This window comes from Triturus cristatus, chromosome 1_1 (assembly GCF_964204655.1).
Source record: "Triturus cristatus chromosome 1_1, aTriCri1.1, whole genome shotgun sequence".
In the NCBI taxonomy this organism is placed as follows: Eukaryota; Metazoa; Chordata; class Amphibia; order Caudata; family Salamandridae; genus Triturus; species Triturus cristatus.
This window is the reverse complement of record NC_140579.1, coordinates 681,173-696,442: the sequence shown is the minus strand read 5'-3', so window position 1 is coordinate 696,442 and position 15,270 is coordinate 681,173. Positions and strand designations below refer to the sequence as shown.

Below are 15,270 nucleotides of genomic sequence, written 5' to 3'. Positions count from 1 at the left end.
CGATCACAGCAGTGACCACACACTCATGGAGGCACACATAAGGTGTATCCTCCCTAGACAAGGCACTGCTTACCGATCACAGCAGGGACCACACACTCATGGAGGCACACATAAGGTGTATCCTCACTAGACAAGGCACTGCTTATCGATCACAGCAGGGACCACACACTCATGGAGGCACACATAAGGTGTATCCTCACTAGACAAGGCACTGCTTACCGATCACAGCAGGGACCACACACTCATGGAGGCACACACAAGGTGTATGTCTTCATTAAACAAGGCACTGCTTACCGATCACAGCAGGGACCACACTCATGGAGGCACACATAAGGTGTATCCTCACTAGACAAGGCACTGCTTACCGATCACAGCAGGGACCACACACTCATGGAGGCACACACAAGGTGTATGTCTTCATTAAACAAGGCACTGCTTACCGATCACAGCAGGGACCACACACTCATGGAGGCACACACAAGGTGTATGTCTTCATTAAACAAGGCACTGCTTACCGATCACAGCAGGGACCACACACTCATGGAGGCACACATAAGGTGTATCCTCACTAGACAAGGCACTGCTTACCGATCACAGCAGGGACCACACACTCATGGAGGCACACATAAGGTGTATCCTCACTAGACAAGGCACTGCTTACCGATCACAGCAGGGACCACACACTCATGGAGGCACACATAAGGTGTATCCTCACTAGACAAGGCACTGCTTATTGACTGCAGCATTGAACACACACTCACTAAGGCACAAACGTGGTGTATCTCCTCACTAGACAAGGCACTGCTTACCGTTCATAGCAATGACCACAAACTCATGGAGGCACACACAAGGTGTATGTCTTCATTAGACAAGGCACTGCTTAACCATCCCAGCAGTGACCGCACACTCTCGAAGGCACACACAACGTTTATGTCTTTACCAGACAAGGCGTGCCTACCCATCACAGCAGTAACCACCCTCATGGAGGAACACATAAGGTGCATGCCTTACTAGACCAGGCACTGCTTACCGATCACAGCAGGGACCGCACACTCATGGAGGCACACACAAGATGTACGTTTCCACTAGACCGTGCACTTCTTATTGACTGCAGCATTGAATATACACTCACGGAGGGACACACAAGGTGCATGTCCTTACTAGACAAGGCACTGCTTACCAATCACAGCAGTGACCACACACTCATGGAGGCACACATAAGGTGTATCCTCACTAGACAAGGCACTGCTTACCGATCACAGCAGTGACCACACACTCATGGAGGCACACATAAGGTGTATCCTCACTAGACAAGGCACTGCTTATTGACTGCAGCATTGAACACACACTAAGGGACAAACGTGGTGTATGTCCTCACTAGACAAGGCACTGCTTACCGTTCATAGCAATGACCACAAACTCATGGAGGCACACACAAGGTGTATGTCTTCATTAGACAAGGCACTGCTTAACCATCACAGCAGTGACCGCACACTCTCGAAGGCACACACAACGTTTGTCTTTACCAGACAAGGCATGCTTACCCATCACAGCAGTGACCACACTCATGGAGGCACACATAAGGTGCATGCCTTACTAGACCAGGCACTACTCACCCATCACAGCAGTGACCACACACTCATGGAGGCACACACAAGGTGTACGTTTCCACTAGACAGTGCACTTCTTATTGACTGCAGCATTGAATATACACTCCCGGAGGGACACATAAACTGCATGTCCTTACTAGACAAGGCACTGCTTACCAATCACAGCAGGGACCGCACACTCATGTAGGCACACATAAGGTGCTTGTCCTCCTTAGACAAGGTACTGCTTACCTTTCTCAGTAGTGACCACACACTCACAGAGGCACACATAAGGTATATGTCCTCACTAGACAAGGGACTGCTTACCGTTCATAGCAGGGACCGCACACTCACGTAGGCGCACATAAGGTGCCTGTCCTCATTAGACAAGGCACTGCTTACCTTTCTCAGCAGTGACCACACACTCATGGAGGCACACACAAGCTGCATGTCCTTACTAGACAAGGCACTGCTTACCAATCACAGCAGTGACCGCACACTTACGTAGGCGCACATAAGGTGCCTGTCCTTACTAGACAAGGCACTGCTTACCTTTCTCAGCAGTGACTGCACACTCACGGAGGCACACATATGGTATATGTCCACACTAGACAAGGCTATGATTACCAATCACAGCATTGAGCACACACTGAGAGGCACATACATAGAGGAGGAAATGTCCAACTGAGCAGCCCCTAGGAAACAGACGAAAGAAAAGATTGTCTTCGCAGAATTAAGAATATTGGAAATATTGAAATATCTCTTCCCTTCCGAACCCTTGTAATGGGAAATTACCCATTGTAGCCCGCTCCAATTGCAAGATTAGCCAAGAATGTGGAATAGTGTCCATCACTGTGATGTTATACTGCCACAAACCTCTGACTTTCAGGAAGCCTTTGTCCTATTCACCTGTGCAGAAATTGTTGTGCCTCTGCAGGAAACTGGATTGTTAGACTATTGGGCCTCCGTTCTTGATATAAGGTGTGGCTGAACTCGAGCATGGGGAAAACAATCTTTTGCATAAACATAAAACAAGGTTTCTGTGAAGAATTCTATGCTTTCTTTTTGTAGTCTGAGAAAAGCAATTGCATTCCTCTAACAAAAGTTCATTTGGCATATGTAGTGTTGCACCAAAACAACATTAAAGTGAGTATATAAGCCCAAACCCATATCAAATTTAGTTCAGCAGAAAACAATTTAACAACTGAAATGTCTGGCGTAAATCTTTTGTAGAGATAAGCAAGATTGAAAAAAAGACGAGGGTGTTTTGTATTACGTCTTAGTGGGTGTTAGTTTAAACACAACAATCAGCTTTGATTTGCAAAACTGCCTCTAGGAGACTTGGCATTCAATCAAAGTAATGCACCTCAGAGAATAGGTGTATAGAGAAGATCTATTTTCTGAACATCATGTCCTTTCTTTTAGTAGTTTCACCTACTTGCAGAAAAGTCCATGTTTAGATAGTTAATACAAAATTCAAATGGCAAGATCTTCTGAACTTGTAAAAGGTAATGGTCCTAACCTTATAGAAAGAATATTATTGGTCTAAAATTGTATGTTTGTAATAGATGAAACTCGGTTTGTATAAACCTGTAACTGTCAATAACTTGTTCTACCTAATTTTCTTTTCGTCATTCTGCTATTTTTTTTGAGGAAAAAAGAAGAGCCAGCTTCAACTTTTATTGATCATCTTGGTCAGGAAATTGAAGAAATCAGTGCAGACCCAGAGGCGGGTAAGTCCTAAATTGTTGCACTTCTTGTGTTGGACAATAGGTGGTCACTCCCAGTATTTCATTTGTTTGGGACTCTCCTCCTGGTAACCTTGCACTTTAACTCTGGGACACTACTACCTGGTGCCCAGTGTATGCACCCGAGGCCCTAAAAGATGTAAAAAACGTCTGAAAACTAGATTGGCACTTTTAACTGTTCTATAAGATCCCATTATATGGTGCAGAAATGCACATTAATAGCATGGAAAGTTACATGTCACCTCTGAACTACGGCACTTGTTGTGCCATCCGCTACAGTGGAAGTGAAAAGTAGCTTTAGTCCTGCCCTGTGTAGCTTGACTGCAGCTCACAGTGTAGGGCGAATAATATGTAAGAGTTGAACATGTGTGACATTAGAAATGCTATGTTCACCCAGTGACTGGGCCCAAACAAAATTGTCACTGATCAGACTATAACTAGTAAATAGGAAAAGTCAAGGTATAACAAACGTACATACTTTATAACTTTTGCCCTGTACCAGCCACAGACACATTTCAAGCACCTATTTTTTATTTATTAACAATAAAATCTAATGACTAAGTCAGAATCTTTATTAAATATATTGTAAATGTAATTTTAGTAAGCTGCCACTGCTGAGCTGGGTACTTCCAATAAAAGGCCTCTTGAATTCTGTCGAGTCTCTGAAGTCACACAAGAGGTCCGCTAAATGGCCCTTGAAAGAGTGCAACTCTTTGTCCATGATAGAAGAGAAAGGAGATGCACTTCTTCTGTGCTCCTCTCAGGTCACAGATGGCAGGTCGAGTCCTCTTCTCTATAGCTCCAGGGCACCACCGGGACCAACCTGCTTCAAGTATATGACCTTCGGTTTCACACCACGGCTACAATTTCAGCAGAAGCCCACTCGAAAGGGATTTTTCTTCCCAAAAGTGGCAGTCCCTTCTGAACTTTTTGACCTCCAGACTTTTGTCAGGATCAGCCTACTTGTTGTATCAGACCAGTGCTCCATTTGGGTTGGACAGTGTGTAACTGCACCTCAGGCTCTGAGAGTGTTCAGGTCTACCCTTGGGTTGGGCAGTGTGTCATTGCACCTCAGAGAAGGTTCAGGTCTACCCTTGTGTTTGACAGTGTATCACTGCACCTCGGGCTCAGAGAGAGTTTGAGTCTAGCCTTGTCTTAGACAGTGTGTTGCTGCACCTCAGGCTCAGAGAGGGTTCAAATATACCATAACTAAAGCAAACAAAAATCCTACTGAATTCAAAGTTGGAGGTAACGGTTTTACCACTGTGGTTATCGTACAAGCAGATCATCTTTTAACCCTCTAATTTCTTTAGCCATTTTAAAAGAAGTTTCCCAGATGTTGTGCTTTACTTGTACAAGAAAAAAATGCGAAGGTAAAAGCCACAACTTTTACAACGTGAATAGTCATCTTAAGTATTGGGGGCATTCCTAGCTAGCATCAGTAACACGGTGTTCAGAAGTTCAAGTTCTTCTAACGTTTGCTTCACAATTTAAGTTCTTCCTTTCTCCCCCTGGCCTAAATGTCACATAACCAATGACCTGCTTCTGAAAAAGGGTTTCATAGATTACCAAAGAATAAAGTAATTTTCCTTCATTTACCAAAAATTAAGTTTATTTTACTAGTTTGTATTAATTGCCTTTGCCCATTTTTTGTATGATTCTAAGAAACTGATGGTGTTTCCACCATGGCCGCCAGCGACGTATATGCAGTTTGTGCAGTTTAGCTTAGAGAGTTTGGGATTTTTTGTACTGTATACACCGTGGCGTTCTACAGCTCATCTTTTAAGGCCTCTTTTCAGATAGTTGCTTTTTGGTTATGCTTCGTGGATTTCTCAACTCATTGTGTTTATTCAGTCATTCTATCATGCAATTATATATGGTATGTCTCCTCTTTTCAGGGGATCCACTTATAACAGCAGTGTTTTCACTGAGCACAAGACCAGAGGAAGAATCATGTGTTCAGGAGACAACAAAACCTGAAATAAGGAGTTCAGGTGAGCATGATAAGGTGTGGTTAGTTACAAGTTAGTAGAGAATGTAACAAGCTTTGTGTGTCTGAGAATTAATGCATCCTTGTACAGATCCATGGAAACTTAAGGGGTGGATTTAAAGGAGGCTTGTTACAGCAATTATCATAGCAGATTTTACGGAAATTTGATATAAGTTTCAATGGATGAAAACAAAAATATACAAATATGTAGATATAGATGTGTAGAGATGTGTAAGATATTATAATCTGGCTGCGGGTTCTGATACCTGCCAACGTTTCTCCTGGACGTGCCCTTTGCTGCTGCTCGGTGTATGACCGTTCAAACCACCCTATGAACTCCATCTCCCAGGTTGCAACGCGGCCTCACACAGCTGCTCTGGGACCCGCTGACGAGGGGGAGGCACCGCTCCACCTCAGCGCATAAAGCGCAGCCTCTACCCCCGCAGCGTGGGTCCCTGTAACCCTTTTTCTGCCCTACCGGTGTTTGAGTGAAATCTGGCTGCGGGTTCTGATACCTGCCAACATTTCTCCTGGACGTGCCCTTTGCTGCTGCTCGCTGTATGACCATTCAAACCACCCTATGAACGCCATCTCCCAGGGTGCAACGTGGCCTCGCACAGCTGCTCTGGGACCAGCTGACGAGGGGGAGGAACCGCTCCACCTCAGCGCATAAAGCGCAGCCTCCTCACCCGCAGCGCGGGACGTGCCGGGCGAAGCTCTGGCTAAGGGCGGGGCCGTCTGAGCCCGTTCGAGACCGATCGAGGCTGGGCTGGGCCATTCCCCTGATAAGTTGGGTTACGTGAGTTTACATGATAAAAGTTTGGGCATCGGGTTATTGTTGTTGAACTTTGGAGTTTTGGAAAGAGTGAAGGTCTGGCTTTTTGGTACTCATTTAACTGTAGGGAGTGTGTTATTTTGACTCACTTGAATAATCATTCTTGTACTACTCCCATATAAAGGAGGTTTAGCTATAATTTAGTATGGGGGACAGTACTTCTCCACCTACAAGGCCTAACACTCGCCAGAAAGCCACTGTGCGCACGCCCATTGTGAAACCATGCCATTGATAAAATGTTACGGCAGGCAATTGGGGCGGTCTCTAATGCGATAGAACGCACTGAAAGACGGCTGTCTCTAACGCCTAGGATTCCAAACTCCCTAATAACCTTGGAAATCGAAGATCTTGATTCCTCTCAAATAGCAAATCCTTCGACCACTCCTGATTTAAGGCCCTCACCTGAAAAAGTAATTTCTGGAAATTCAAATAAACATGACATGGGGTGTGGGGGGGGGAATCAGGATAGGTGGCCAGAAGAAACAAAAAGCTCATAAAGGGGAAAAGCAAGTGAATAGCTCTTCGAGAATAACATCAAAGACCCAGACAGAGGGCCATATTACTGGTGGAAATGGCTTAGCTGCAGTGGATCCTCCAATGTGGGCATCAAATTTGGCTAAAGAACTTAAAACTCATTTTGAAATTCTTGTACGATCTGAGTTAGAGGTGGTTAAGAGCCAAATTGAGAAGATTACATCACTGGTTGCTATATGGGGGAGCAAAATAGCTAGTATTTCTAACATCTTGGATAACTTTAAAATTTCTGAGCAGGCTCCCACATACCAAAGCAATCACGCAAATGTACCTGCCTCCACTGCCCTTCCAGCCTCTAAAATCTTAATGGAACCTAGCCCCCCTACTCAACAAACTGTAGATCCAGTTGTGTTACATCATGGGGCATATAAGGAGGGGGACTTTGCTCGTGGCCCTATGACCTTGCCAACAATCTTAGGACCGCAAGTGGAACAAAATCTTTCCAGTAATTGTAGAAGTGATCCTGGGAATAATCGACAATCCAATAGAAGTTTAATAAAACCTAGCCTGACGTGCACCGATCTACCCCCGGCCTCGACCTCCTACACTGTTATTTTATCTGGAGTACCAGAGTTAGAAAAAGGTAGAGGGGAGACTCATTCAGAATTAAAAAATAAAGTTACTTTTTGGCTAAATAAACATAGACCGCTCCCACCCCTAATACAGTGTGAAATTCTCTTTGTTAGGCGGGTTAGTTGGCTGGGACAGAGGCGGAAAGATATTCCGAGGGATTGTTTCCTGATTAATTTTAGGGACACTAGGGTGGTCCAATATATTTTGAATTGGGGTCAATCCGGGGAGATTAGCGGCATTCAGACGCTCTCTCTGGGTTATGTTTATCCCCCTAGTCCCCTGACTGAAAGAATGGGAGGAGTCTATAAAAAGTGGGAAATGAGAGCCCAGACTGGTAACCTGCAAAATATGGGCCGAGACTCTGAAACAACCCCGTCCTTTAATATTCCAGTCAGTAATAGATACCGCAGTTTAGATCTAGTCGAATGACTGGATCTTTCAGCTGTATTAATTGAAGACATAGACACCCAGCCAGTTGTGCCCCAAAATTGGCAGGGCCTAGAGGGACACCCTTGGGAGGCCTCTGCATCTGGGTGGCTACTCATTTGGGTTGTACAATTAAAGTTCTAGATACGGAATCTCTGGATATCCAGTGCATTCTCCTTTTCTTTGATGATATATTTAAGTTGGCTGTTATCAATATATATTCTCGCCCTGTGAGGATGGGGCAAACTTCACAGACCATAGATTCATTGGCCTCTTTTCTTCTTACTATACCAGAATCTGTCCATACTATATTTGGGGGGGATTTCAATTGCCACTTCGAACCTCTTAATGGCTTAAATGTCAACGTTAAAAGTGAAGATGAATCTGTGTGGTCAATTCCAGTAATATCTGCCCAACAAGGGGGTGGACCCCGCTTGTTCTTCAAGTGACTTCACTTACCCTTACTTATTTGCTAAGGGCTTGTAATGGTAGATTTTCTTCAGACAGTCCGGGAAGCCCAACTTTTAATAAATTGGGACAGGCTTCTACAATTGATTATATTCTGGTAGATGTTGAGAATTGGTCTAGAATCAAGGATTTTGTGGTCCATGGGGGGCGCTAGGTGGCGCCAGACCAACATGGCCGCACACCTGTGAGGCTCTCGCCAGCCGGGCGAATAAAATACCCTTAATTCCATCCTGTGGCACCAAAATCTGCTTTCCGTCCGGGAATCTGGAAGATTGGGTGCAGGCATAATCGGTTAAAGGCTTGAACCGATTCGTGCTTCCGATCCTTAGCGCGGAGCGCTGCATTCTTTGCCGGAAGGGCCGCAGGGACTCTGTGGACGCGGCGGCGGCATGCGCGGGCACGCGGGACTGGCTGGAGCCGACGGGCCGCAAGGCACAGGCGGGGACAGAGTAGGCCGCGGAGCTGTCGCCTGAGGCCTTGGTGACGGAGGTACGGAGCTGCGGGATCCGCGACTTGAATGAGGTGAGGAGGATGCAAGCGGGCGAGAACATTTACACTCAGAACCCGACGGCCCCCTGACACTGGAGTGGAGGACGAGATCCGCCATTACTGAGAGATGCATATGTGGGTGGAGAATCGATGATGCCCCCAAAGACTCTGTCGTGCTGAATCCCATGCGCCCCATTTAATATTTGATTCTGGCTCACCTGAGGGGCTGCTGCTTGGGCCATCGTGGTTGCTATTTCCAACCGATTGTAAGGGAGGAGGAGACTGTTTGCGTCGAGGCCACACGTGCACCATACACATCCCTTCACCAGCCAGGGGCCAGCCTGTAGTACATCGGAGGCATACACAACACTGCATTAAATCCGCCCACCTACTGGGGCTTGGGGTGGGTGCCTCGAGGTACCCAATACTGCTGTCCGCGGAGGTGCAATTGCTGGCTCTGCTGGGTGGTGCGGCGAACTGAAGGCCCCCAACTTGCTGTCCTGTCGCCGCGGCCTGCCCTTCTCCTGTCACCAACATGGGTAAAACCGACACCAGGCAATCTAAGCTCCCGTTTGAGTCTTCAAAAGAAAAAATCCCGCACACCCTCAGCTGAGTGTGCCGACTCAGATGGCGGGGATGACGCTGAGGTAGACTGGAAGGCGCTCTTACTCACTCATGGTGTCTCACCTAAGATAGACACCATGTCCACACGCCTTGACTCCGTGGTGCACCGACTCGATCAACAAGAAGAGAGATTGAAGGAAGCAAAGCAGAGGGTTTATGGGTTGGAGGATGGGGCCACGGCCAGCACCACCAAAATGTCGCAAATGGAGAGGCTCCTAAAGGTGATCGCAGATAAAAACGAAGATTTAGAAACGCGTTCGCGCCGAAACAATGTTCGCCTTATTGGGTTGGCCGAATCCACCAATGTGGGCAGAATGGAAACCTTTATTGAGCAGCTACTATCTGATATCTTTGGCCTGGAGGCATTCTCTAAGCAACTGGTTGTCGAGCGGGCCCACCGCTCTCTCGGTCCTCGGCCCATACCCGGTGCACCCCCTAGACCGGTCATCAGATTTCTGAATTACAGAGACTGGGACACTCTACTACGACTAGCCCGTGAAAAACAACCGGTACAGTTTGAAAATGCCACGATCTCCTTCTATCCGGACTTCACGCAGTCGGTGCAGGATGCGCGCCGAAAGTTTGCAGCGGTAAAAAAGAGGCTTCTCCAGCGTGATATCCAATACACAATGCTGTATCCGGCCAAGCTGCGTATAGTCCACCAGGGCAAACAGATCCTATTTCACAACCCATCGCAGGTGGAAAACGTTTTAAAAGAAAATGGGCGATCCCCTGGAACTACCCGGTCCCCGTCGGGGTGGGCTAGGTCCCACTCTCCTACCTCTGCATTGGACTGATGGGTGGACCTCTCTTTGTCTTTCTTTGTTGGCTCTGTCCCTAGCCTCATTCTACTGTCTGTACTCTGTCCGTTGGGCAGAGACTACGGTACATGCTGGTTTAAGTTGCACCCCCAAGCATTGTAATGTTCCGGCTGTTTAAGGGTTGCCACTTTTCTCCCTTTACTGTTCGCCCTCTTCTCGATCCTGCAAAATGTCGACTCTGGATTACCAATGGTGGCAGTCTTTTTAGACGCCACCAAAGCCTTTGATTCACTGGAGTGGGACTACCTCCTTTGTATATTACGCAATATGGGACTCCCTGCAGTGTTTCTGCAGTGGATCACAATCCTCTATCATAAACCAGTAGCCAGGGTGAGTATTAACGGCAGGGTATCCGAGGCCTTTTCAATATCACGAGGCACGCGTCAGGGTTGCCCCCTGTCTCCCCTCTTATTCGCCCTGGCCATGGAGCCTCTGGCGGCCAGGCTCTGTCAGCACCACCGGGATAAAGCTCTGCGCTGTTTCCAGAGACAAGTCCTGATATCCCTATACGCGGATGACATTACGCTCTACGTAAGAGACCCATCCAATAATCTCAACCCACGCTTGAGGGAATTCATACGATTTGCTGCCCTGTCTGGGGTTCATATTAATTGGGGTAAATCCACTATATTCCCTCTTACTGAGGCGGCAAAAATCTTCCCACTCGATTACCCATTGCAATGGTGTGACAGTGAAGTCAGATATCTAGGAATAATGATCTCCCGGGATCGTGAAGAATTAATGCGACTGAACTATGGACGTGCAATGGACTATATCCAGACTTGCGTGGCGAGATGGATCACGCTCCTTCTCTCCATGGCGGGACGAGCGTCCCTCATTAAGATGGTCACTCTCCCGAAACTCCTTTATTTATTTTTAAATGTTCCCTTTCACCCGGGCAAGCCTTTCTTTAAAACCTTACGTACTGAGCTCATCAGGCTAGTTTGGGGAGGTAAACGCCCTCGTTTGAGTTGGGACACCCTGACCCGCCCATTTGCTCAGGGAGGTATTGATTTACCGGATTTTGAGCGATATTATCAAAGCGCGCAGGCCCACTTCGTCTACTACTGGATCCATCCCCCCCCCCCCCCCTTATGCCCCAGGTTGCGGCCGAACACTGGCTGGCAGACCCTGTCCCGCTTGAAGGGGCACTATTTAGTAAACCCGGGGCACTATTTAGTAAACCCGAGGCACAGGTTACATATCACACCCCTGTATCCTGCTCCATATTAGCTTGGCGTTATATTGCACATAAAGCCCTGACGACATTTGCCTACTCCCCACTGCTCCCTCTAGTGTACCACCCTTCCATGCCCTTCCATGCTTCTGCTGCAGGAACAATTGTTTAAAAATGTCATGACCAAATTAAAAGTGAAGACCTGGGGGGATGTTTTCGCTCATTAGCGCATCTGTTTGGGGACCAGACACCTACCTCCTTGGACACCTTTCTATATATCCGTCTCCGAAGTGGAATTCAGGCAGTGACTGAGACGTTCCCTGACGAACCACCTACATTGGATCCCCTGCACCAGCTGCTAAAGGCTGATTCTCCAGCACACGCGGTCTCTAAATTGTATCACTCCATGCACACCTCACTCAACTCCGGGCCTTGCAAAGCGCGCGCTAGGTGGGAGGAAGAGCTGGGAGCAGATCTTGTCCAGCAGTAGAATCAGGATTATTCATTATACATTTCTTCATAGACTTTACTGCACCCCCGTTCAAATGCATAGATTCGGCCTCTGAGTGGATGATCTCTGTGAGCGCTGTCGTGCTCCAACAGCAGATTTTCTGCATCTGGCTTGGGAGTGCCCTGACGTTGTGCGATACTGGCTGCTGGTATACTCGGCCCTTTCTGAGATGATTGATACCCCCCTAACTCCATCTCCACTCCAAGCGCTATTGGGATATACCAAACTAATAGGAAGGCCTTACCGTAAATTCATAACTGTCGCTCTCCTTTTGGCAAAGAGGTGTGTGGCTTGTCGTTGGGGGAGGGGCAGAGCTCCAAAGTTTAAAGAATGGGTACAGGATATGCTATACTGTCAGGACACGTTGCTCAGATACGCAGAACTTCTTCCTACTGCTTCTAAACCCGCTGATATATGGGAGCCCCTAAAAAGTTATCATCTTGCACACCCTTTGGATACGAACGCCGCCACCGTCGCTGCCACCATGGAGTCCGCAACATAATTTGTGGAGACTATGGGAGGTGGAAATTAGCACTCCTGGTGTCTTGGGGCCTGGGTTGCAACCGTCTTTCCATTACTTGTGACATGGTAATCTTCTCGAATAAGGTCATTGTCTGGTGAATTACAGCTGAGGGTGTGCTCTGGCGCTGCTGATGTGGGTACCCGGGTGCGCCATACAAGTCAAGGTTAAGATACGTATGCACTGCCTCAGTATTGTTATGTTTTCTCCCCAACCTGTGAATACAGAGCCGGAACACTATTCTAGACCCATCCGGACTAACATGATGATTATATGCCACTGTAAACGCTGTGAACACTGTTTGGCTTATTTGCTCCTTGTAATGTATGCCTATGATGAAAGTTGTGTATGTTTATTGGAAACTGAATAAATAAAGTTAAAAAAAAAAAAAGGATTTTGTGGTCCATCCTCGATGTGAAAGTGATCACAATCCGTTGGTACTTGTGATAGCCTACTCCGAACTCATGAGAGATCAGGGGTTACTAATTCAACCTCCCCCAACCCTAATTACAATAGAAGGGGGTAGAAAAGTGCGCTGGGGGAGTTTTGCTACATCTAATGAAAAAATGGCTTCTTTGTACACACAATCTATTCCTTATTTAGAAACTGATTTTTGTGTGTCCGAAAATCATCAAGGCCAGGAATCATTGTTGATGATAAATATGAATCAGCGGGACATGATTTCAAAGTTGGAAGAGTTTTTTTATAATCATGGAAATAATAACAATTACGATCCCAAACCTAAACACCCTTGGTTTAATAAAGCGTGTAGGGAAGCAAAACGTACACTAGTACTAGGGGTTAAGAATAAGGACCCTATACGTACCAGAATTGACAGGTCACACTATAAAAATACCATTATTGAAGCAAAAGCAGCTTGGGAGAAAGAAAAATGGGAAGCAATTAAGATAGCTTTGGACACTAGAGATATGAGAGGCTTTTGGAATTTGGTTAAAACTGGCCACTCCGAAGGCAACTCCGCGATTGAACCAAATCTGGGGAAAGAAGCGTGGAGATCACATTTTAAAGTTTTATATTCTATGCCTCTGGATGAAGCTGTAGTACATGGATCAGTAGACATAGATCAAATTCCCCTAAATAGCGACCCACCACTTTGCCCAGCGCCATGTTAACGTCCAAAATTGTACAAACTACTTCCTAATAAGGCACCGGGTTTGGACAGAATCCCTGGTGACCTGTTCAGAAACGAACAGGTGGTGTGGGCTCCTTATCTACAGATACTATTCAATGCTATCATTCAGGGTATGGCACTCCCTTTGACTTGGGCTGGTGCGGAAATTATCCCAATTTAAAAAAAAGGCTCCACCTAAACCCAGCAAATTAACGGCCAATAAGCCTTATTGATGTTTCACAAAAGATATTTGTTTGTGTTCTCCTGGGGCGATTGCAATCTTGGATGGACGAGATGAATGTCTTAACCCCGCTGCAAGCGGGATTTAGGCCTAAAACCTCGACCATCGACCAGATTTTTACATTGCAATTAATCCACTGGAAAACAGTAACTTTGGATGGGGGTAGCCTTAATTTAACTTTCGTGGACCTTAAGTCCACCTTTGATATGGTTCAGCGTGACCAGTTATGGGGTCTTCTCCCCGATATGGGAGTACCGGTCTATCTTTGCCAATTATTGAAGCGCCTACATGAAGGCACCTATGCGATGGTAAGATACGGTAAGAAAGGAGAATTGACTGCTCCTTTTCCTGTGGCGAAGGGGGTAAGGCAGGGATCGTGTTAGCGCCAACCCTTTTTTCCCTCTTTTTAAATGGCTTAATTGAGACCCTCTTGGCAGTAAAGGACATAGACTCACCAAGGCTAGCTAATCGTAAAATACCGGCTTTAATGTTTGCTGATTACACGCTGCTCCTGTCTAAATCATCAATGGGTATGGAGCGTGTATTGGATGAGTTGAGCGCATTCTGCAGGAATAGAAATTTGGAAATAAATGTTCAGAAAACTAAATATATGGTTTTCCACGCCAAAACCATTAATTGTTCGCATCCCCAAATGGAGGGTAGGTCCCTAGAGAGAGTATCCATATTTGATTACCTATGTATTACACTTAATGACAAGATGGATTGAGGGACTCAAATTAAGAAGGCCAATCTGAAATTAACACAGTCAATGGGTGGTATATTGAAAGTTCACAAAAACTGCACCCAGAAAGTGGTTGGTCCCCCGGCAGAAATCTATAAAATCCAAGCGAGGGGAGCCTCTTTATGCGGAGCTGAACTCTGGGTCCATAGCCCATTTTATACTCTGTCGGCTACAGAGAATATTTTTATAAGGCAGTTGTTGGGATTACCAAGAAGTACGCCCCTAATCCCATTGAGGATGGATTGCTTTTGAAGAACACAAAGTACAAATTCATGCTGTCTGACATCAAGTTTTTGGGTCTTAAGCAGCAGTACAAATTAGAATTGGCCCTGGATAGCATCCAACCATTCATGGCTAAAAAATTGTATTTACAATTTAGGCACGGTACGTTACCGCTCCGTGCATTTACGAATAGATGGAAGGGTGCAACCAAGGCTGATTGCCCTGGCTGCTCTGACTCCGAAGAAACAGAACTCCACGTGACGCTCGTTTGTCCTGCTTATATTAGGCCCAAATCGAAGTGGATCCTCCAACTTTGTAGGAACCTTTGGCTTAGAAACTATGTTGAGGTCTTAAGGCTACTTAAATATGAAACACTTCCTTTATTTGTAGTCGCTACCTCGAAATTTCTATTTGCGGCGGTGCATACGTGGAGGTATCTTAAAGGGGAAAGAGCTTGGGCGTAACTAGATGCTGGTTATTCGCTAATAAAGTAACTGTCCTATGTTTCTATTTAGCTTCATCCAGAGAATTGTAATAACATTTTTGTTTAGGTAAAACAATTTTAATGTTTTTCTTTTAACTTATTTTTTTGTAAAAAACAGGTTTGAATACTTTTATAATTCCCACT

General features: G+C 46.1%; 1 protein-coding gene across 2 annotated transcripts in view; it reads left to right on the top strand.

The window, feature by feature from the left end:
- The window catches only part of LOC146869036 (uncharacterized), a 65,178-nt gene that overhangs the window by 38,499 nt on the left and 11,409 nt on the right, over positions 1–15,270 (top strand). For both annotated transcript variants that reach the window (XM_085614835.1, XM_085612043.1), the window contains exons 4-5: positions 3,251–3,322; positions 5,236–5,331. In XM_085614835.1, coding sequence (XP_085470961.1) covers positions 3,251–3,322; positions 5,236–5,331 — 168 coding nt within the window. The remainder of the gene's footprint in view (positions 1–3,250; positions 3,323–5,235; positions 5,332–15,270) is intronic.